General features: G+C 40.4%; 1 protein-coding gene and 1 long non-coding RNA gene across 3 annotated transcripts in view; one reads left to right on the forward strand and one right to left on the reverse strand.

The window, feature by feature from the left end:
* The window catches only part of LAMA2 (laminin subunit alpha 2), a gene marked incomplete at its 5' end in the record, with an annotated part of 604,254 nt that overhangs the window by 568,152 nt on the left and 10,668 nt on the right, over positions 1–25,434 (forward strand). For both annotated transcript variants that reach the window (XM_079716968.1, XM_079716967.1), the window contains 6 exons: positions 1,103–1,251; positions 5,889–6,065; positions 6,308–6,476; positions 16,384–16,496; positions 16,817–17,006; positions 18,935–19,090. In XM_079716968.1, coding sequence (XP_079573094.1) covers positions 1,103–1,251; positions 5,889–6,065; positions 6,308–6,476; positions 16,384–16,496; positions 16,817–17,006; positions 18,935–19,090 — 954 coding nt within the window. The remainder of the gene's footprint in view (positions 1–1,102; positions 1,252–5,888; positions 6,066–6,307; positions 6,477–16,383; positions 16,497–16,816; positions 17,007–18,934; positions 19,091–25,434) is intronic.
* On the reverse strand, positions 12,914–14,906 carry LOC307061701. The gene is made up of 3 exons (XR_013811197.1): positions 14,809–14,906; positions 13,363–13,703; positions 12,914–13,052 (listed from the first exon to the last, which is right to left on the reverse strand). It is a non-coding gene; the product is annotated as an uncharacterized lncRNA (long non-coding RNA).

Below are 25,434 nucleotides of genomic sequence, written 5' to 3' on the forward strand. Positions count from 1 at the left end.
TAAGCACTATAGTACAAAGTAAATTAGAAATAACATGTTAATCTTTCAACGTTTTAATGATAATGAGTATCTAGTTTTTAAAATCTCATTGTCAATGCTATCTGAAAGAGGAAACAATGTTAAACAGTTCATGTCTGTTGTAGAATCAATACTGTTTAAATGACATACTTTATTTTTCAAAGCTACCAGTTTTGATACCCATAGGGTCATTTGTGATTATGTTCTGCTAAAGGGGTTTGAGAACTCAGTCAGCTAAAAAAATTTTAATTGAGTAGATGGCAGTTGCCCCTTTTGATGAATGGCAAGCACTAATCCAGATCCTCTGGCCATTTTGTGGTGGACACGACACAGCATAGACGATTTTGTAAGTTATTGGAGACGTTATGATGTTTGAATGAAACCATCTCCACTACCTCAGGTGACTCGCAGAGGACCAAGTGATCACCGTGTATCAGGTGCCACCCCCCTGCTCCATAAGAAAGGGAGCAAGCGTGGCGTCAGCTCTGGGGACAAGGACTGCATTCAAGCTCCCTGGGGTTCATGAACTGATCTCAAAACCATACTGTTTCTATAGTAACAGTGGCAAAAAGAAAGCAGTCCTGTTTGTAGATGAAAAATTGTCTTCCTTCTTTCTAAATGTGGGAGACAAGTTACATGTTGATAGCAATCTATTCCACCAGCCCGGAGAACGAATTGAAATCTAAACACTCAAAATGCCATGAGGTTGGGAGTCAGACCTCATTCCCAGAAGCTAGCTGTCTGTTTGTGAATACAAGGGAGAGGGATTTTATTGACACTCTTTATTTCCTGATGGGTTTTGTGAGTTAGAAGCCCAGTGCCAGCACAACTGTTCCTTTCAGCATTGCAAATCTGCTTTGCAGAGACTGCTATGTTACTATCTCCACTTTCCACATCATCTAACAAGCAAAAATGGTAAATGATTAAAAAGCTATTTCCAGCTGCTTTAAATACTCTTTTTAAGAAAATACTGAGTCTTAACTCCTCAGGTAAGATCTCAGAGCGGATGAATACGCAGTTCTGTCAGGGAACTAAGCTAAGCTGAGACTCCTCTTTAATCTTCAATGACCATTTGCTATTGCAGGCCTATTATGCGATATTCCTGAACAAGGGTCGTCTGGAAGTGCATCTCTCCACAGGGGCACGAACAATGAGGAAAATTGCCGTCAAACCAGAGCCGAGTCTGTTTCACGACGGGAGAGAACATTCTGTTCATGTAGAGAGAACTAGAGGGTAACAATAGTCCTAACGACTGACTGTACTGTCATAACTAACGCGAACTCCTTTGCTTGCCTTAGTCCTTTACTGGACCTTTGTGTGTATGGACATACGATGCATTGCAAAACTATCAAGTAGTTTAATTTCATCTTCTTTATATTTCATACTTCGGGAACCTCATTTCCCTTGACCCTTAGGAGTTTTTTTCTTAACGTTTTTATGCTAGGTGGTTCTCCTCTCCACCTTTGGAAAAACCAAATGCATCTTCTGAAGCGTAGATAAGAAAACTCTCTCCCTCCTCCCCTCTCAAATACTCTCTCCTCAAGTAGGGCATGCGCATGGTGAAACGCACAGAACAGCTCAGCTGGAGCCACCAGCCTTTGGCAGCTGCTGTTTCATTCAGGTTCCAAAGCAGTTATGGCAGCTGCTTAGAAATCTGTCACAGATACAGAGCGCGGCCGCGGCTGCAGGACCCACGGAGCACGGTTCTGCGCATGCCTCGTCCCCGGCCCTCACCCGCCTACCCCCCGCCAAGGGGTGCTGGGTCCCTGCGGGACGGCTCCGTGAGGGAACAGAGTTGAGAGAGGGAAGGGAGAAGGGGGAAAAGGCTGCTGTCCTGCCATCCATGCACGGTGGCTGCCTTTCTGCAGATCCACCAGAGCACCTACTTCCCAGCCCTGAGTCAGGGAATTGCTTATTAGTGTTATAAGCTGATTTCTCATTTCTTCAGCATGCTATAGTACTTCATACTTACTTTATTGGGGAAGTCATTTGGTTTTTTTTTTTTTCATCAAAATGTTGTATGACAACTCAGAGAGGTAATGAACTTAGAAGAACAATTAGAGAAAAAGAAAACAGAAACCCAGAGACTTCAGACCTCCAGACCCGCAATCCATTTTATTAGACTGAAGACATAGAAGAGAACTGGAAATCAAATCTGATAAAAACTCAAAACACAGAGAATACTTTTAAACACAACAACAGTATGAATGTGTAGCAAAAGTTCAAGTAAGCAGATGTTATGCTGTACTTAAAGACCTCCATTTTCTAATCATCCTCTTGTGTGGATAACAGTTTAAATAAGTAATAAGAATGCCTTTTCTTCTAAGTAAGTGATGAAGCTCTCCTTGGTTCATATTTTTCTATTACATAGAGCATTAGGTTGTGGGATGAATTGATACTAAGCCTTCTTGCAGAGTATCTTCTAACTGAGATGTTTAGAAACCATGATTAAGACAAATGAGGGATCAATATTTGGACAAACTAAGAACTTTTACTAATCTTATAGGCACATATTGCAGTCATGGTCTCTGAAGAGAAATGCAAACTGAATTTTCTCATTTGAATCTTAGGGAATGCTCTAGAATTCTGATTTTACATGTCTTCTAGACTAGATTTCAGGTCCTATATTAGTCCTTCTCATTGTAGGAAAGACTTTCTAAAGTCTTTAAATTTTAAATAACTTCAAGAAGCAAATGCAGATCTGACAAATATAGTTGACAAAAAAATCATCCAAATATGTTATTTTGTAGAGAAAGAATTCTGACATTCTCAAGTGCATTATGATATTATGCTAAGGTGTCCTTTTAACAGGTGTGTCTCTTCAAGAAGGGTATTTTATTATGCCAGCTTCACAGCTGTTGGCCATCAATCCAACCTTTATTTGATTAAGCTCAGTGTATAGTGCATCCCCTGAAAACTGGTCATTCAGTTAATTGGCCATATAAACAAACAGTTTTACTATTCGCTGTTAATTAAAGGATAATGTATTGGACATATTAGTGGGTTGTCACTGCAGTGCAGTCTGTGGCAAAGCAAGAACTCATTTGCACCGTAATGTCTCCTTCAGCACTCTGAGGTCAAAAAACAATCATCACCTATCCTTTAGGCGAGCACTTCAATTAACTGATTAACTAGAGATCACTAATGACCCTAAGAACATCTCCCAGAAACATTTTAATGCTTCATATCAATTCTATGGCATGCTGTGTGTCAAATACCAAACAAAGATTATGTCCTTTAGTCATTCTAAATGTGTGTGAGATCTGTATTAATATCCTTTCATCACAGATGAGGATATATTAACTAATTTGCCCCAAATCACATAGCTAGTAAATAACAGAGGCAGGATTTAAACCCAGATATACTTGACTTTAACACCCCCATCTGTGCTCACCTGCTATTTATTGTTACCCTTTTTGTGACCTCAGAGATTTGTATTACTTCATGTTGATTATGATACTCCTATTAACTTGGAAATATTTGCTTTCTTCCAACACTATTTAGACCATAAATATCGATTGTTATTTCTTTTCTTAAAACTCTGGATAAGATGGCAATTTTAATACCATTAATACCACCTCATAAAATCAATAGATTTTTACCAAATAGAGAGGCAAACTTTTCAATATTACTCTTGCCCTTTTCTCTCCCTCTCTGGCTCTCTTTACCCGTCCTCCCACATTCTCTCTCCTTTTCTACCCCTTCCTCTGCAAAAATTTCACTCCCTTCACTTTGGTATCTAATTTCCCAGTACTCCAGTGACCTCTGCCTTTTATAACTGCTGGGCCCTCTGATCTTCCACCTGGAGTCCACCTCAGTGGCCAGTAGTTCTAACTGGATGAAAACAGTAAACCCTAAGAGCCTGGGGTAGACGTTTAGGCAAGTAGGTATTCTCCTACATGAAAGCATTCTTCACACAGGTACAGAATTAGGCTAAAGACCACAAAGTTGTAGCAAATATTTCAGGAGTAATTTGAGGTTTCCAGAAAGGGATCATGGTTTGGACACCGCAACCCAAATATTTCTTTCTTACCATCAACTTAAAAATTTTCAGATTTTGTTTCTCATGTAAATTGCAAATACCAGGGCACTTCTCTTAATATCTTTTACCAGGTACGCAGTTCATTTGGTGGTGGTTTGAAAAAAATCTTAGATCAATATTCCATACAAATAAATAGAATTTAAGTAATAAAATATTTAATTATAAAACTTCAAGAATCAACTATTGAAATTTTAAGGAAATTCAGCTGACCTATCACAATACTAACAGTAATGTAATGATTCTTATAATGCTTTTTGCACATAGTAGGTCCACAGTAAAGAGTTTTTGAATAGATACTTTTTAAAAAGGAAATGCACCAGAATCAGAGAGGACATGTAAGTAATATCCCTATTTACAAAGAACTAAATCAATGACCTAGATTTGATGCTCCTAGGATGTAAAATACAAACTGGATTCAGCTATAGTCTTCTAGCAATTCCCTTATTGAGTAATACAGACTCAGCACAATGCCTTAGTTAAGGCTTTCCATGGTTCGAAATAGGTGTTCTTATCCTCATTTTATAAATGAATGAGACTGAGCAAGATTAAATAACTGGCCCAAGGTCACACAGCTAGTAAGCTTCCATACTAGTGCTTAATTCCAGTCTGTTCCTTCTGAAAGCTCAGGCTCATTCTACATCTCCACCCTATGATCCAGTAAGAAAGGACCATTGCTATGGTCCTTGGCCCAGAGTCTGGCAAAACATCAATGTATCACTTCCCCTATTTTGCCTTTGAAACTAAACCCAATCTGCTCCCTCTATACCTCCTGAATAATGACATTTTGAGCCACAACAATATCTATTCTTTGTCTTATTCTCTTACATTTGAATTGTCCCAAAGTGGGCCAGTTGTTCAGTGCCATTTCAGAGCATCTTTGCTCTAGTTCATTGTTTCTAATTCTACATGTGGTTTTTCTTCTTTCTAAAATCAAGTAAAATGGCATTTTAGAACTGAGTTTTCACCTAAGTACTTAGGATTTTCTCCCCAGATGTGAAATAAGTTTTCAGTAATCCATTCGTGATCCTCGGGCTATTGACTAACCCTTATGACTAAGAGCCCCATGCTGACTACTGGGACTAAAGTTTAAAATCTGCTTCTAGAACAAAAGAGAAAATGCCTTTGGTCATTTTCATCAGCAGAATTCTTTGTCTCCTGATTCTCTGCCCCAGGATCCACAGAGTGAATAAGTAGCATGAGGTGCTCAATTAGTAATGTGTGAGTTGTCTGTCATAAGCAAATTAGGGAAATAAATGAAACAGCCACTAAGGAAAATCATTGCTGAGAACAGTTAGCATGGTATTCTGGCCTGCCTCTTCTATTCAAAAGCCAGCAGCTACATTCTTTATAAAACATCCTGTAAGTGTTTGCTGTTGATTCCTGCAATCTAAGCTCTCAGGAGTACAGTTTGTTCCCTAGCAAGAAGATAGGAGCTAGCACAAAGCAAGAAATAAAGAGCTAAACAAAATGTGACCCCATGCTGTGCTAAACCGACTGAGCCTCCTGCGATTAGACATTACTACCCCTTACAGAAGCCTCTGTTCCACAGGCTCACGTGTAAGGCCGCTGTTGTCAACCACCACCAGAGGCTAGTGTTGCAGCTGCACCATTGCCTTGTTTCCGGACACTCTCAAGGAGAGTTTACAAGGGAGGCAGAGGGACGAGATCCTGAGAAACAGTACTGTTCGCTTAGTGTCGAATCCCTAATCGTCAAACTTGGCTCTCTTAAAAGCTTCAGGAAGGAGGGGTGCGGGGTGGCAGGAAAGAGTTGGATTTCCGGTTGTGTTGGACGTTGTGTGTTTTATACTTATTTTCAATGTTTTATCAGCATCTTTACTGTTCAAGTTGATGAAGACAGAAGGCATGTGCAAAATCTGACAGTAGATCAGGCGATAGAAGTTAAAAAGCTTTTCGTCGGGGGTGCTCCACCTGAATTTCAACCTTCCCCACTCAGAAATATTCCTCCTTTTGAAGGCTGTATATGGAACCTTGTTATAAACTCTGTGTAAGTGAATCTCCTTGTTACTAATTTTTTTTTTTTTTTTTTTTTGGTATGAACATCACTGTTGCATCTACACTATTTAAAACCATAGTGGGGAGGAAACAGTGAAGAACTTCAAGTTAGATTTTTTTTTTTAATTGCACTGATGACCTTTAAAATGGGAAAGGGGAAATTTGATGTCATGGTAAGGACGCAGGATAATGAAAAATAGGAGAAAGTATTGAATTTTAATTATATTCCCTTAGCCCTATGGACTTTGCACAGTCTGTATCCTTCAAAAATGCAGACATCGGTCGCTGTGCCCATCAGAAACCACCTGAGGATGAAGATGGAGCAGTTCCAGCTGAAACAGTTCTCCAGCCAGAGCCAGTTCCCACCCCAGCCGTACCTGCACCCACCCCATTTCTGGCACACGTAAGTGTTTATATCCCATTGCTTTCTTATTTTAACCCTGTGTTTTTAGTCATTTTCAGAACAAAGGTTATTCAGGATATATAGTATACTCTACTGCTAGAATTAGAGGAAGGGTCACCTGTCTATGAAAACCTTTTCTCCTTACATCTTCCTTGGATTACTTTCTTTTATATATCTGTTCTCCTTTAATTTTCCTGTTTATAAAATGGCACGTGTTTTCAGTTGAAAAGTTAGCACAGAAATGTCTACAGAATCAAGAATAAAACCCACCTACCATAGCACCACACAGAGGCAACCATATGGATTTTCAGCCCCTTTTATTTGCATTTTGCATAGTAGATCGCATATCATGCATACAATTTGGTATTGTTTTTTAAAACCAGTAATACATAATTAAAATCATTTCTAAACATCATGCACATGTGCATATCTGATTACATGTGTATGTGTATATGTGTTTGTGTGACAGAGAGACACACACAAAATACTTCATAGCACGGGAGGTAGTATATCCTTGATTAGAGCGTGGGTTCGAGAGTCAGACTGCCTGGGTTCAAATCCCAGCACTCTAACCTACCATCTTTATGAATGTGGGAAAGCTACTTGGCTAATCTATCCCCCTCATTTTCCTCATCTGTACAATGAGTATACTAACAACACATATATTAAAGAGTCATTATGAGGATTTAAAAAAATGTTTGTTAAATCCCTAGCATATACTAAGCATTTAATAAATGGCATAATTACTATACAGTAATGATCATAATGACTGCTTTTTAACAATTTCTATTCAATATTATTGTAATTTTCCTAACAGCTGTGTAAAATATATACCTATATACCATCATCCCATTTTTAGTTGAGTTAATAAGAATTAGCTAGCCAAAGTAATACACCCAGACATGGCCAGTAAGTGATAGGATAGGAATTTTGATCCAGTGGGTTTGATTATACAATCTGGTTCCTTATCACTGCAACATTTTGTGAAGACAAATAATCATCTTTTAGGAAAACTGGCTATTTATTCCAAGCATCATTTCCTCCTCTGTAAAATGTGGATATTACACCTACCTTGCCTGCTGATGGGATTATTGTAAGAATCAAATGAGGTAATGTGCGTGGAAGTTCTTTGAAAAGTGGAAGAAGCACACACACATAGATACTGTGAGGAATCCCTGCATTTACTAAGTAACTGTATAGTATGTGTCCAGTATTCTGCCGGGCACTGTATATCCATTATTTCATTTGATTCTCACAAGCTATTACTTGTTTTATTTATGTTTATTTATATCATTGGAAGTATTATTAGCCCCAGTTCACAGAAGAAAATACCTACAATCACACAGCACAGCTAGCAAGTGAAAGGCTGTCAGTCATGTGGGGATTAGTTCAAGGAGTTGATTTTCTCCTAAGGCCTCACTGAGATCTGCCACATGGATTTTAGAATGTTTCCTTAGCTCTTTCATAATGTGGCCTTATGCTCGATTTCCCCCAGCAAAGGGAAGGCTAATGATCCTCCCTCCCTTCTGCCTCATGCATGTACTGTTCTCTAGACTGTTATCCCTCATGTCTGTTCCCTGGACTCAGGAAAGTGTTTTCAGCTGAAGAATTTAAAAACACCATGGTTAAAATAAACGTTTTTGACCTTGGATCCAAATGTCCATTTGGATTCTATAGGACAGTGGATCCTAAATTCTGAACAACTGACTTAGAATTATAAATAGTAATTAGCAGAAGCCCTAGAGACCAGCTGGTCCAATCACCATCTTAATACATGAATCTTTTTATATGATACTTGATGTGGACTTACAGCCTTTGCTTGAACAGTCCATTGACAAGGATTTTCCAGTGTTATGATGAGGCAGGCTCTAGTTGTTAGAAAGCCATTGGTTATAATGAAGTAAAACTGCATCCCTATAACCTCTATGTAATGATTGTGTTTCTGTAGCCAAACACGTTATATCTTCTCTAACACCCCTTCAAGCATTTGAAAAACAGCTAAGTGTTCTCCTTTCCCAGGCTGAATATTCCATTATCTCAAGCATTCTTCTTAATTCTTACTTTCTAATTCCCATATTCACACTGATAATATTCTTTTTTTTACATCTTTATTGGACTATAATTGCTTTACAATGGTGTGTTAGTTTCTGCTTTATAACAAAGTGAATCAGTTATACATATACATATGTTCCCATATCTCTTCCCTCTTGCGTCTCCCTCCCTCCCTATCCCACCCCTCTAGGTGGTCACAAAGCATCGAGCTATCTCCCTGTGCTATGTGGCTGCTTCCCACTAGCTATCTATTTTAGGTTTGGTAGTGTATATATGTCCATGCCACTCTCTCGCTTTGTCACAGCTTACCCTCCCCTCCCCATATCCTCAAGTCCATTCTCTAGTAGGTCTGTGTCTTTATTCCTGTCTTACCCCTAGGTTCTTCATGATATTTTTTTTCTTAAATTCCATATACATGTGCTAGCATACGGTATTTGTCTTTCTCTTTCTGACTTACTTCACTCTGTATGACAGACTCTAGGTCCATCCACCTCATTACAAATAGCTCAATTTCGTTTCTTTTCATGGCTGAGTAATATTCCATTGTATATATGTGCCACATCTTCTTTATCCATTCATCCGATGATGGACACTTAGGTTGTTTCCATCTCCTGGCTATTGTAAATAGAGCTGCAATGAACATTTTGGTACATGACTCTTTTTGAATTATGGTTTTCTCAGGGTATGTGCCCAGTAGTGGGATTGCTGGGTCATGTGGTTGGTAGTTCTATTTGTCGTTTTTTAAGGAACCTCCATACTGTTCTCCGTATACACTGATAATATTCTTACATTTGAAATATCTCTTTCAAAATATGGCACCTAGAATAGACCATACTACTCAAAATGGAGTGCCCAGTTCAGAGAACAGCAGAGTTCCTCCTCTCACTGGTCTGTCATCATATTCTACTAATACACCTGGGAATGTTTCAATGTTTTACACAGATGGAACATGCCATTAGTTCATCATTAGGTACCATATTCGGTCAACCAAAACCTTGAGGGCCTTTGTATCACTTGAACTTCTCTTGAATCAGGTCCCTCAGCCAGTCCACATTGAATTGGTCTGGTTTATTGGTGAATAACACTGCTGGTCCTCAATGATCACCTTTCTTTTCTTAGTTATGTTTCTAAAACACAAACTTTGTTTTATAGGAGGTCTCAAGCATATCCTTCTGTGGTTTCTAGAGATCACATTTTTTCCCTTTTTCTGAAAACAAAGGTACTTTCCCATCTGGACGGGAGATTTTTAACTCATTTAAGTTTTCTTGTAACCTTCTGTTCCTATTCCAGTTTCCATTTTCTCTCAGCAGTATATGTTTTAACTTCTCCAAAAAAGAGCATTCCACTTAGTAGATAAGACAAAAGCAAAAGAGAGGTTGAGTAGCAGTCCCGTGCATTGATACAGAAAGACTCATACAACATCAGATCTTGCACATTATAATTATTTATGACTATATGGTCAAAATTACATATTTTAGAATTTTTCATCTCTATTGGGCTGTACTGTATTTTCAGGGTTTCAGATCATGAAACCATACATATCTCCTCCTTTAATCTGATTTCTTGCCCTTATCTTCATTCTTTATTTTTTGTGTATGTAGAGAGAAGTGTCAGCTTTTTAAAGGCTACTTAAAGGTTTGACAATTTATTTCATGACATATATTTATTAAAAGGCTACTAAATGCAAAGATGAATAAGACATTTATTTTATGACAAATATTTATTAAGAGCCTACCAGAGAAAGAGAAACTGAGAGACATATTTGAGAAAGTAGACATTAACATAAATAACACAGTAAGCAAATATGTGTAGAGGTCAGTCAGGATAAATGCCAGTATGGGCTGCAAATACAACCTGCTAGCTTCCAAGACTGAAAATTAGAAGCATGGCAGGGGACACCGTTAAACTCCATCCAAACAAAATGGGTAGTGGTACCTAGAAGTGTGAAAACAGGTCCATAAAATGCAAATTTTAATATGCCACCATCCTCTTATACTTAAGATCTTTCAATTGAAACAATATAAAATGAGGATGACATACTTATGACATTACGTTTAGTAGGGAAAACAGGATATAAAACTCTGTATACTGCATAATCATGTCTATATCAATAGCTAGAAAAATGCATAAGAAAAACCTTTCCAAGAAATGCATCAGATGCTTACAGCAGAGGTATATGGTCCAGAGATGATTTTCATCATTTCAAAAAACATTCTTAAATGTGTTTTGCTTTCATAAATGTTTAAAAAGATAAATTAAAAGCAGTGGTCTTTCAACCTTGATTCCTCCACAACATCCAGTTATACAGCTGATTTCTTCACTGGGGAAGAGGCACATGGTACGTGATCCCCTCTCAGCTACTTTGCGTTGAGAGTCACTGAGGAAACAAACTGGGTCTTTAATCCAAGTTATCCATGATACGGGTCTGCCTGCCTGTCTTGGTAGAACCCACCTACCTTTACTCAGTGAACTCAGTGGGGCTCACTGAATAACTTCCTGTCCTCTCTAAATGTAAGTAAACTCACTGAAAAATGAGGATAATAGCTACCCTGAGGATTATCATGGACTAAATTATACACTGTGTGCAAAGCACCCAGCACCATGCCTGGCTCACAGTAACACTCCATCATTCCTCTAAGGGAACTAGTTAGTTTAACCTTTCACGCTGTTAGGGTGAGATCAAGTGCTAGGAAAAGGAGGGTGAGCATTCCTTTTTAAACAAACTCCAACACGATATGGTTATTATCTCTCAAGTCGCCTATCATTTTCAATTCTCACCATTTTCTTTTCTTGTTTTAAAATCAGAATTCAGAATTTTAAGAATTTAAGCATTAAGACTTACTTACACATTAATTCCAGAAGTGGGAACTACCTATCTATATGTTTCTTATTTGTTCTAGCACAGTTGACAGAAACCCTCTCCTATTCTCAGTTCCTTTAGTTTTCTTCTTTATGCCATCGAACCCCTCCCCATCAGCAACTTACAGCAACGGGATGACGTTCACTCTCCTCCAAGGCAATTTAAGAGTATCTTGAGAAAGCCCTGCCCTGTGAAATGGATTATGTCAATCCTATTATTAATACATGCCAGAACATCATAGATCAGAGAGCATATTTTATGCATATTATCTCATTTGATAGTGTGATAGCCTGTCTTTTCTTTATACTTTTATTCTTCAGCCCATTTAGAGCTGGATAAAACATTTCTACATGTTATATTTGTGGCTATTTCTCGTGGAGGACGGGAGGGATTAAGAGTGTGGACTTCTAGTATTACAGAAAATTGTCAAACTGTGACAGGTTCTCAGCAGGTATATACGGCGTTTATACCAAGTCTTTACAACCAGCATGGCCTGTGTGGATTTGTATACAGTAAGCTGGCTGCATGTTTTTTGGGTTTTTTTACTTGAAGTTTATTGGAAAGTTGAACTTTGAACTTTAAATTTTAAAATGTGAATAACTAAGAAGAGCAGCATAAACAGCCATGAAGAGTCCCTGTGCTGTTCGGGGCTCTTGGGGAGTTGGGGGAAAGAAGTGAGCAGAGAAGGAAAGAATAGAGCAAAAGAAAGCTCTTCCTCCAGCAGATTGAATGCTGTGATTTTAAAAGCTAAGTACAGTCCCGGCCAAAGAATAAATCAATTGGATACTGATATGTATTTCAAGGGGAAACATACACTTTCCATACTGCAAAGAATTACTGTTCAGGCATTAGTGTGTAAATAGTGCCGCAAATGCCCACTGCTTAGCAAAAAAGCTTATATGCAGGGTGTTAGCAAATGCCCACTACTTAGCAAAAAAGCTTATGTGCAGGGAGTTAACATAACTCAGTTTCTCAGTAAACAGCTTGAATAGGGATTTTGTATTTCAGAATATTAAAGTCAGTGCCGTAAAAAGTATCTTCCGCTTAGTATTCATGCCAAAAGATGAGCATCACAAAGAAGCAACCAACTTCGCAAATGTCATTTTAGCCCACATTTGTTAGAGGATTTTTGACTCATGAAAGAAGAAAATGATGCCATTTTAAATTAATTTTGTACTGAAGTATAGTTGAGTTACAATATTACATTATTTTCATGTGTACAGCATAGTGAACCAGTATTTTTTGCAGATTATACTCCAATGATGCAATCTTTATATCATTCATCATTTGGTGCTTTCAAGAACAGAGATGGCAGTTTTGATCAATGCAACTGAAGTCTCTACTCTGCACCAATCTAGAGTCAAGGAATGCTTATCCACCAATCATATGCCATCCTGAATCCAATAACTCATTTCCAAATGTCAGCCAACAATCTGCAGTCAGAAATGACCATGCTTTATTCTGACCTGAAATTAATTAACAATATGAAGGTGAAAATGTTAAGCTCCATTACTAACCTGCGGCTCTACCCACTTGCGTAAACATGGCTATGGGCAGCATGGCTTCCTTCAGAATCCTCTCCAGCTGTGTCCCTGTTCTCACCAACAGGTGCAGGGCCACATTTAGACTCCCCACCGAAGTCTTGTCTGCCCACATCTTGTCACCTGTCAAGCAGAGACAAATAAGGAGCAAGCACATCCTGTCCTCTATTTTCCCCCATATGTACTTTTAAGAGTCCCCACAAGGTGGCAGGATTGTAACATGCTGAGATTGATGAGCCACTGCTATTTGTATTATTGTTTTAACACATTTCAGAGATCAGTGTTTCCAAAATAACACAGGTAATGTATCACATCCATAAAGATGATGCTCCCCCTCGAGCTCACACTGGCTTGGAAGGGGACGATTCATCTTTCAACAGCCATTCTTTAAAGGTTCCTTAAAATTACCTTATTAGAAGACCCTTCCTCTTACCTTAGATTTCTATGGGAAGCAGGGTTGAAAATGTCCTTAATGACAAGACCATTTTATTCTCGTGCAAACCTTGGGGCATTATCTATTCCATATCACATGGTCCCTCTTTTTTTTTTTTTTTTTTTTGCGGTACGCGGGCCTCTCACTGTTGTGGTCCCTCCCGTTGCGGAGCACAGGCTCCGGACGCGCAGGCTCAGCGGCCATGGCTCTCGGGCCCAGCTGCTCCGCGGCATGTGGGATCTTCCCGGACCGGGGCACGAACCTGTGTCCCCTGCATCGGCAGGCGGACTCCCAACCACTGTGCCACCAGGGAAGCCCTCACATGGTCCCTCTTTAAAATGCTATTAGAAGGAAAAGAGCTGCTTGAGTGGCCAGGTGAGGAGCTCCACCCTCTGTGGGGTGTGAGGGACAAGGAAGAGGCACAATCCATCCCGCCTCCCCTTAACCAAGTGAGAGGAGACATCTAGGCTTTCACCAAAAACATTACCAGGTTAGAGACTGTTGGAGAATTGTCTTCCCATTTGAATCCTAAAGTAGATACACAGAAAATCCTCTTACACTGGAACCTCTCTGTCCTCTGTCAACTGCCAGTTTTATAAAGGAAGGTGATAGTTTATTTAAACTGTTTCCCTAATATCCATCCCATTGCAAATTGATGACAGTAAATGTCAACTCGGATGTCCTTAAAGAACAATGAACTTACATAACGGCTTTATACTTTGAGTTTACCTAACAGAGTGATGCATTTGTTATCACTTTCTTCTATAAAACTGGCCAATCTGAGAACACAGGTTTATTAGCCACTGTTTCCACCTGCTTCTCAGGATCCACCTGTTGTAAAAGTGAAGCAGAAGCCTCTCCGGGTAACACTATTCTTCCTAAATTTCAGGTGGGTGTATGTACCATGTAACACTTCTAAACAGGACCCTTCCAAAGTCAAAGGTTTTTCTAAAACAATGTAAGCAGGGCCTTTTTCATCTAGAAAATCTGATAACATGTAGCAGAGCTGCTCAGCTCAAGACCAGTGTTGGAAATCACGTGTCCAGTCTACCAGCAAGCAAGGTTAGCATGGTGTTCAGGCCACAATGCCCTAAACATGTAAAGACAAAAGGTCTCCACGACAAATAGCTGTTACCAATAAAAGACCTACTCTTTACAATAGCCACTTTGATAATTTTAAAAATTACATTAGAAAAGTTGTTTTATATTAACATATATTTGTAGCCACTAGACAATGTTAACAATAACACGGAAATAACCTGCTGGTGGTTTCCTTTTAGGCTACGCATTATAGTTCCCTAATTCCTCCACATCCAGTGACCTTTTCAATCCCTCAGTTTTCAGAGCTGAGGGTTTAGAGATATTTTAGCTAAATTCTGCCCCTGATGGACTCCCAGCAGGTTGGATTCTCTTCGAGATTTCTGAGGAAGATGGCAGGCTACTTACGTGTGTTGTGATGGTCCTCGCTACAGGAAATATTGTGAGAGGTTGATAAATGATCTCAGGTCTATTAATAGCATCATCGAAGGCTGAGACATTAAGCTACCAAGGCCTTTCCATTTGGGCTCTTTTTGCAGTCAGGGTAATAAGAAAGGTGCCACATGTTGATTCCAAGGGAGGCCATTCAGCTGTGTGAATAAATAGCATGCTCCTCTTCTACCCGCTGGGTTTTTGCATATCTGTGTGAATTTCAGCCACAGTCTGCTCTTTGCAACTGACCATCTCCTGGGAAGCAAGAAGGGAAATACTTCCATAAAGCCCAATTTTACAGCATTTCAAAACACTTAAAGCTTTTTACCTGCTGTGGCAGAGTGCTCCATTTGACTAAGCTCCAGAGAAAAGAGGGCAAGGCTTTTCCTCATCAAGTAGAAATTTCCTGTGCGCTGATGAGTCATCTCCAAGGTACACCCAGGGAAGAGCATGCTGCATCAAAAGCCTGCCTTGGGCTGTTTGGGAACCTCTGCTGAGTCAGCGCGCACTGGGGCAGTGGCCCATCCAGAGCTATTAAGTGCAGATCTTTAAAAACAGATGTGTTGTTGAGAGCAGGCAGGTTATTTATTTTCTCATGTACTTTGTGCTGTAAAAGACTTCTTAAGCAGCTTGTACTTGGAGCTATTTTGTGAAAATAGAGACCAAGGAAAGGAATTGTGGTTTTGGTAATTTGAGGAGCCTTGATTAACTATTGAGCTGAGGGTTACAGTAGCCAAGTAAGGTCTACCCAGTCAGGTCTGGCTATGTAATTGGCAGGGCCCAGAGCCAAGTGAAAATGCAGGGTACCTTGTTCAAAAATTATTAAGAATTTCAAAATGGTGACAGCAGAGCATTAAGCTCAGTGACTACACAGGAAGCCTGCCTCTGAAGCTAGCCCTGCAGCGAGCTCTACCTTGTAAGCACCCTAGGAAGTTGATCTTTGAACAGTGGCAGTTGAAATGGTGTATGGCAGGTTACATTAAAAAGTGTGCTGGGTTGCCTAGCAACGGGCTAAGCCTGAATGGGCTGACTTGCAAGTTGAGATACACCAGCTTGAAAGTCTAAATTCATGGAAACCTTCTAGCACCGATAATTTTCAAGAAAAAGTAAGACGGTGGGAGGGAGAAATGGGGAGGACAAGAAGGACACATTTTTCTACTCTTGTAACCCAGTGGCAAGCTTGTCATTTTCCCTGTTCAATCTTCTAACGATATAACTCTTCATAAATGAAGTAAGAGTGAGAAGGAAATTCCAGTTTTCTCAGAAATATAAATAATAGATTTCCGTAAAGGATAATGAAAACATGCATTAATCAATGAATATTTTTGAGCACCATTCCTTTGGCAATGCAAAGGTGCAGTATAAATAGTAAGTACCTACTATGTAGTAGAGTACAGAGATGAATAAGAGACAGCTTTCATTTCTAAGGCACTTAAACGAGATTTTGTGAGCACATTAAACTAAAATATAAGAAACCATTAGACAGCAGCATTACATTTTTAAAGAGTGGAGTCCAAAATCTCTGTTCCTTCTCTCCTTGGTATTTTACAGGGTCCTTGTGCTGCAGAATCGGAACCAGCTCTCCTGATAGGGAGCAAACAGTTTGGGCTTTCGAGAAACAGTCACATTGCAATTGCATTTGATGACACCAAAGTTAAAAACCGGTATGATTTATTCTGAGGTATTAGACAAGAACCAATAAATGGAAGTACTAAGTATTTGTTTATTCAAGTTTAATTAACTATATTTATTAATAAATGAGGTGAGCTTTTTTAGTTCACTGAGTACTGTAAAGAATAGAATTATATCAATATTTGTCTGAGCCTGAGAAGCCAGTTTAGGAACTCAGCAGACCTGGATAGTCCTCACCTTGGAAAAGGTTTTGCTATCCTTTATGAAAAAGCACCATGATCAGATGCCACTCTATCCTAGAATAAGAACGTTCTTATTCTTCTGTTTTACTTCGCATACTTTTATTTCACAGTCTCACCATTGAATTTGAAGTGCGAACTGAAGCTGAATCAGGCTTGCTCTTTTACATGGCCCGGATCAATCATGCTGATTTTGCTACAGTTCAGCTGAGAAATGGATTGCCCTACTTCAGTTATGACTTGGGAAGTGGTGACACCAACACGATGATCCCCACCAAAATCAATGATGGCCATTGGCACAAGGTAATAGTCCCCAGGATGTTGGCAGTGCCCTACGAGGGGGTTACTGGGTGGCAGCTATCGGCATTCCCCTGGTGCCAGTATTATCTTGCCAGTGCAGACACTGACTCTGGCACCACTGGAATGTGGCCGAGGCTAAAAATAAAGTAAGTGCCATATACGACTGCCCAACCTTGGAAAATGTGATCAAATCTGGGTAGGTTTATAGTTGACCACCTACATACCTCATCATGGTACTATAAGATTCCATCATTGCTGTACATCTGTGGTTCCCAAACATCTGTCCACAAACTAGGGCCAGGCAACTGAAGACATTTCCAATACTCTAAGTAAGTATTATTATTATTATGGGACAATGGACTGTGTTAATCATAAAGTTCTATGTATTCAATTTAAAGGAATAATATTTATTCTAAGATTATATTTCCTATTTTTAAAGTGCTAAAATAACCTCTCTTTATGAAATAATATTTGACCAACTTAAAAGCTGGCAACACTAAAATGGGCCCTATGGCTGTCTTTCCCCCCTCTCCCAACCCCACAGTGGTCTGAGCACACCAAGAGTCTGAGAATCTGCTACCTCATGTTTAAAGGCCTCTGGGGTATCATTTCCACAAACAGTCATTTGGAACAACTTTTTAAATGTTGGCCTTACACCCAGAAGCTGGTACTATTATGGGCACAGAAGGTTCACCTGCCAGCTTACTGTCCTCTTTGGCATGACTGCAAGTAGATAATATACTGCCTGATTAAAATGAAAACTCAGAATTTGTCTCTGCACCTGTGGTAACCTATCAAGTAAAGCTTCCCTAGGTGGACCAATTAAATGTTTAATTTTTAGAGTAAGATATTATTATATATTGGATTTTATATATTAACATATTTGGACTTGTATCATATAGAAAGCCAAGGAACCTGAAAAAATATAATATAAACGCAAAGTCAACTAATTTGTTATCTAGAAATAAGAAATTTTCTAGGGAGCTTATGACTAGCAAATACTTTATGCAGGAGCTCTCATTAAGGTTTATTCTCATCTCTGGCTAATAGCATAATAAATATGACACTTGAGAAAAAGACATATTGTTGGGCTACAGTGAGGCAGGGATTACGCTAAGTAGCCAAATTAAGGAGGGATTTTATCCTTGCAGGTTTTTAGAAAGTTATTTCCGAAACCAGAATAGATCAGTGTAAATAAGGTCTTACATTACTCTAATCCTGATGTAGATTCGTTTTTAAACCATTATTGTACTCCAGCATTTCACAAGGTTACATGCTCCTTTTCCTAAATTCAGACTCAAGGATTTTATGCTCAAGCTAGTCTCCACACTTTTTATTTCACTCTGCCCCAGAAAATAATTCAATCCACTCCTGTCATTTCAGCCCAGTCAGCCTTCCATCTTCCTCCCTGACTTTGTACTCATCAGCTGCTGCAGAAATGGCAGTGCAGCCCGGATGCACTGCATTCCTGCAATTCTGCACAAGAAGTGCCTCTTAAGCAGAGGGATGTAGCATATCTGCAATTGTGCTGGGAAGATCAGGCTTTGCTCAATCAAACCAATGAACTTTTGAAATTGGACATGAATTTTGCAGCCCACTTAATTCATGACAGGGCTCTCAATCTGCAAGTTTCCTTACAACAAGCATACCTCTTGATACAGATGCTCACTTGGCAACTATAGAAGAGTCTTCAATCTAAAACTCACCCAGGAAGATTTTCTCCTTCTTTGGAGATGGTACTAATGGAAAAGACAGACTTTGAGACATTCTGTAAACAGATTTAATTTCACTTATATTATGGGTTTAGCACATATTAGGCACTCAGTAAGTTGTTTCACTTTTTCCTAAGGAATATCCTAAAAGTTCTTATGCTTATACTCTGCATATTTGAAATTTATCTATGGTGTTAATGACGCCTCTTCTTTTGGTAGATTAAGATTACTCGAATTAAGCAAGAAGGAATTATTTATGTAGACGGTGCCTCCAACAGAACCATCAGTCCCAAGAAAGCTGATATTCTGGATGTTGTGGGAATGCTGTATATTGGCGGGCTGCCCATTAACTACACTACCCGAAGAATTGGTCCAGTAAGTGTCTAATTTGTTTCTTTGTGGCCTAAATAGCTGCCTGAGTCATGAATGTATTTTGAATTATTAGGTCACATTGGCCCATGACCAATTATAGATGAATAGGAAATCATCTTTTCTGAGAAGTGACAAATTTTCTAGACAGATCTGACTATGAGAGGCAATATTGCAAATCAGAGTGTGGACCCTGGAGCCAGACTCCCTTGGTTTGAATACGTGCTTAACTGTTAAGTAGCTGTGTGATCTTGAGCAAGTTACTTAATTTTTTTTTTGACAAAGGTCCCTCTTTTGTAAAATAGTTTAATAATAATACCAAACAAGCAAGGTTGCTGGAAAGATTAAATGAGGTAATATATTTAAAGTGCTTGGAAAAATACCAAGTATATAGAAAGCACCAAGACAACAAGGAAGATGATAATGATGATATTGATGGTATTGTTTCAGGACTAGAGATTTAGCAAATATTGAGAGATGCAGTATCTAGAGCAGTGATCCCCAACCTTTTTGGCACCAGGGACCAGTTCTGTGGAAGACAGTTTTTCCACAGACCTGGGGCGGGCAGGTGGAGTGGCACAGGGTTGTTTTGGGATGATTCAAGCACATTACATTTATTGTGCACTTTATTTCTATTATTATTACATTGTAATATATAATGAAATAGTTATACAACTCACCATAATGCAGAATCACTGGGAGCCCTGAGCTTGTTTTCCTGCAACTAGATGGCCCCATCTGGGGGTGATGGGAGACAGTGACACCCGAAGCGTGTTGCTTATGTCCAGTCTACTCCGTAAGATGCAGCTTCATTGTCACTTGCCACTCACTGTTAGGGTTTGCTATGAGTCTGCAAACAACTGACTTATTATGATCTCTGTGCAGTCAGACCTCTCTGCTAATGATAACCTGTATTTGCAGCCACTCCCCAGCACTAGCATCACTGCCTCAGCTCCATCTCAGATCATCAGGCATTAGATTCTCTTAAGGAACGTGCAACCTAGATCCCTCGCATGCACAGTTCGCAGTAGGGTTCGCGCTCCTGTGAGAATCTAATGCCGCCACTGATTTGACAGGAGGCGGAGCTCAGGCAGAAATGCAAGCGATGGGGAGCGGCTGTAAATACAGATGAAGCTTCACTCACTCTCCCACCCCTCACCTCCTGCTGTGCGGCCCAGTTCCTAACAGGCCACGGACCAGTACCGTGGGGATTGGGGATCCCTGATCTAGAGTACTGTTATCCAATACTGGAGTCAGAATTTAAAGTCCTCACAAGTTTTGTAAATCAGTATTCACAAAATAATTTTTTGTCAGACCATGTGTCCTGGTTGGCTTTGGAAAGCATTCTTTTAAGAAGCACAGGGGCTACCTGGGCTCTTTGGTGGGGCTAATGGCAGACTCTGGGAGGGCTCTCGCCAAGGAGCACTTCCCAGAAATTCTGCTGCCAGTGTCCTTGTCCCCACAGTGAGCCACAGCCACCCCCACGCCTCTGCAGGAGACCCTCCAACACTAGCAGTAAAAATTTTTTGAAAGAATGTTGAATGAATAAACCAGGAGAAGAGAAGATGCAGGCCACATATTGAAGGGCCATTATGAGGCACAATGGAGAGTTAGAGGCACTCTTTTGACGGAGGTGATGCTGGGAAGGAATCGTGGCAGAGAAGGAGTGTGATGCTTCCAATAATTGAAAGGTTTCCATCAAGGTGCCTGAGAGAGAGAGAGGGGGAAGATGGCGGCAGAGTAAGATGCGGAGATCACCTTCCTCTCCACAGATACATCAGAAATACATCTACACGTGGAACAACTCCTACAGAACACCTACTGAACGCTGACAGAAGACCTCCCAAATATCAAGAAACTCCCCACGTACCTGGGTAGGGCAAAAGCAAAAAGAATAAACAGAGACAAAAGAATAGGGACGGGACCTGCACCAGTGGGAGGGAGCCGTGAAGGAGGAAAGGTTTCCACACACTAGAAGCCCCTTCGCGGGCGGAGACTGCGGGTAGCGGAGGTGGGGAGCTTCGGAGCCGCGGAGGAGAGCACAGCAACAGGGGTGCAGAGGGCAAAGCGGAGAGATTTCCGCACAAAGGATCGGTGCCAACCAGCACTCACCAGCCCGAGAGGCTTGTCTGCTCGGCCGCCGGGGTGGGCGGGGCTGGGAGCTGAGGCTCGGGTATCGGGTTTCAGTCGGAGTGCAGGGAGGGGACTGGGGCTGGCGGCAGGAAGAGACCCTGAAGGGGTTAGTGCACCACGGCTAGACGGGAGGGAGTCCCGGGGAAAAAGTCTGGAGCTGCCGAAGAGGCAAGAGACTTTTTCCTCCCTCTTTGCTTCCTGGTGCGGGAGGAGAGGGGATTAAGAGCGCTGCTTAAAGGAGCCCCAGAGACGGGCGCGAGCCGCAGCTAACAGCGCGGACCCCGGAGACGGGCGTGGGATGCTAAGGCTGCTGCTGCCTCCACCAAGAAGCCTGTGTGCGAGCACAGGTCACTATCCACACCTCCCCTCCTGGGAGCCTGTGCAGCCCGCCACTGCCGGGGTCCCAGGATCCAGGGACAACTTCCCCGGGAGAACACACAGCGCGCCTCGGGCTGGTGCAATGTCACGCCGGCCTCTGCCGCCGCAGGCTCGCCCCGCACTCCGTACCCCTCCCTCCCCCTGGCCTGAGAGAGCCAGAGCCCCCGAATCAGCGGCTCCTTTAACCCCGTCCTGTCTGAGCGAAGAGCAGACGCCCTCCGGCGACCTACATGCAGAGGCGGGGCCAAATCCAAAGCTGAGACCCGGGAGCTGTGAGAATAAAGAAGAGAAAGAGAAACCTCTCCCAGCAGCCTCAGGAGCAGCGGATTAAATCTCCACAATCAACTTGATGTACCCTGCATCTGTGGAATACCTGAAGAGACAACGAGTCATCCCAAATTGAGGAGGTGGACTTTGAGAGCAAGATTTATGATTTTTTCCCCCTTTCCTCTTTTTGTGAGTGTGTATGTGTATGCGTCTGTGTGAGATTTTGTCTGTATAGATTTGCTTTCACCATTTGTCCTAGGGTTCTATCCGTCCGTATTTTTTTATAATTATTTTTTTATTTTGATTATTTTATTTTACCTTTTATTTTCTTCCTTCCTTTCTTTCTCGCCCTCTTTCTTTCTCTCTCTCTCCCTCCTTCCCTCTCTCTCTGTCTCTGTCTCTCTCTTAATTTCTTTCTTTCGTTCTAATTTTTCTCCCTTTTATTCTGAGCCGTGTGGATGAAAGGTTCTTGGTGCTCCAGCCAGGAGTCACTGCTGTGCCTCTGAGGTGGGAGAGCCAACTTCAGGACACTGGTCCACAAGGGACCTCCCAGCTCCACGTAATATCAAACGGCGAAAATCTCCCAGAGATCTCCATCTCAACAACAACACCCAGGTTCACTCAACGACCAGCAAGCTAGAGTGCTGGACACCCTATGCCAAACAACTAGCAAGACAGGAACAAAACCCCACCCATTAGCAGAGAGGCTGCCTAAAATCATAATAAGTCCACAGACACCTCAAAACACACCACCAGACATGGACCTGCCCACCAGAAATACAAGATCCGGCCTCATCCACCAGAACACAGGCACTAGTCCCCTCCACCAGGAAGCCTACACAACCCACTGAACCAACTTTAGCCACTGGGGACAGACACCAAAAACAACGGGAACTACAAACCTGCAGCCTGCAAAAAGGAGACCCCAAACACAGTAAGATAAGCAAAATGAGAAGACAGAAAAACACACAGCAGATGAAGGAGCAAGATAAAAACCCACCAGACCTAACAAATGAAGAGGAAATAGGCAGTCTACCTGAAAAAGAATTCAGAATAATGATAGTAAAAATGATCCAAAATCTTGGAAATAGAACAGAGAAAATGCAAGAAACATTTAACAAGGACATAGAAGAACTAAAGATGAAACAAGCAACGGTGAACAACACAATAAATGAAATTAAAAATACTCTAGAAGGGATCAATAGCAGAATAACTAACTGAGGCAGAAGAACAGATAAGTGACCTGGAAGATAAAGTAGTGGAAATAACTACTGCAGAGCAGAATAAAGAAAAAAGAATGAAAAGAACTGAGGACAGTCTCAGAGACCTCTGGGACAACATTAGATGCACCAACATTAGAATTATAGGCGTTCCAGAAGAAGAAGAGAAATAGAAAGGGACTGAGAAAATATTTGAAGAGATTATAGTTGAAAACTTCCCTAATGGGAAAGGAAATAGTTAATCAAGTCCAGGAAGCACAGAGAGTCCCATAGAGGATAAATCCAAGGAGAAACACGCCAAGACACATATTAATCAAACTGTCAAAAATTAAATACAAAGAAAACATATTAAAAGTAGCAAAGGAAAACAACAAATAGCAAACAAGGGAATCCCCATAAGGTTAATAACTGATCTTTCAGCAGAAACTCTGCAAGCCAGAACGGAGTGGCAGGACATATTTAAAGTGATGAAGGAGAAAAACCTGCAACCAAGATTACTCTACCCAGCAAGGATCTCATTCAGATTTGATGGAGAAATTAAAACCTTTACAGACAAGCAAAAGCTGAGAGAGTTCAGCACCAGCAAACCAGCTTTACAACAAATGCTAAAGGAACTTCTCTAGGCAAGAAACACAAGAGAAGGAAAAGACCTATAATAACAAACCCAAAACAATTAAGAAAATGGGAATAGGAACATACATATCAATAATTACCTTAAATGTAAATGGAATAAATGCTCCAACCAAAAGACACAGACTGGCTGAATGGATACAAAAACAAGACCCATATATATGCTGTCTACAAGAGACCCACTTAAGACCTAGGGACACATACAGACTGAAAGTGAGGGAATGGAAAAAGACATTCCATGCAAATGGAAATCAAAAGAAAGCTGTAGTAGCAATTCTCATATCAGACAAAATAGACTTTAAAATAAATTCTATTAGAAGAGACAAAGAAGGACACTACATAATGATCAAGGGATCAATCCAAGAAGAAGATATAACAATTGTAAATATTTATGCACCCAACATAGGAGCGCCTCAGTACATAAGGCAACTACTAACAGCCATAGAAGCGGAAATCGACAGTAACACATTCATAGTAGGGGACATTAACACCCCACTTTCACCAATGGACAGATCATCCAAAATGAAAATAAATAAGAAAACACAAGCTTTAAATGATGCATTAAACAAGATGGATTTAATTGATATTTATAGGACATTCCATCCAAAAACAACAGAATACACATTATTCTCAAGTGCTCATGGAACATTCTCCAGGATAGATCATATCTTGGGTCACAAATCAAGCCTTGGTAAATTTAAGAAAATTGAAATTGTATCAAGTATCTTTTCCGACCACAACCCTATGAGACTAGATATCAACTACAGGAAAAGATCTGTAACAAATACAAACACATGGAGGCTAAACAATACACTACTTAATAACGAAGTGATCACTGAAGAAATCAAAGAGGAAATCAAAATATACCTAGAAACAAATGACAATGGAGACACGATGACCCAAAACCAATGGGATGCAGCAAAAGCAGTTCTAAGAGGGAAGTTTATAGCAATACAATCCCACCTTAAGAAACAGGAAACATCTCGAATAAACAACCTGACCTTGTACCTAAAGCAATTAGAGAAAGAACAAAAAATCCCCAAAGTTAGCAGAAGGAAAGAAATCATAAAAATCAGATCAGAAATAAATGAAAAAGAAATGAAGGAAACGATAGCAAAGATCAATAAAACTAAAAGCTGGTTCTTTGAGAAGCTAAACAAAATTGATAAACCATTAGCCAGACTCATCAAGAAAAAAAGGGAGAAGACTCAAATCAATAGAATTAGAAATGAAAAAGGAGAAGTAACAACTGACACTGCAGAAATACAAAAGATCATGAGAGATTACTACAAGCAACTCTATGCCAATAAAATGGACAACCTGGAAGAAATGGACAAATTCTTAGAAATGCACAACCTGTCAAGACTGAATCACGAAGAAATAGAAAATATGAATAGACCAATCACAAGCACTGAAATTGAAACTGTGATTAAAAATCTTCCAACAAACCAAAGCGCAGGACCAGATGGCTTCATAGGCGAATTCTATCCAACATTTAGAGAAGAGCTAACACCTATCCTTCTCAAACTCTTCCAAAATATAGCAGAGGGAGGAACACTCCCAAACTCATTCTAAGAGGCCACCATCACCTTGATACCAAAACCAGACAAGGATGTCACAAAGAAAGAAAACTACAGGCCAATATCACTGATGAACATAGATGCAAAAATCCTCAACAAAATACTAGCAAACAGAATCCAACAGCACATTAAAAGGATCATA

Source organism: Hyperoodon ampullatus, assembly GCF_949752795.1.
Source record: "Hyperoodon ampullatus genome assembly, chromosome: 12".
NCBI lineage: Eukaryota > Metazoa > Chordata > Mammalia > Artiodactyla > Ziphiidae > Hyperoodon > Hyperoodon ampullatus.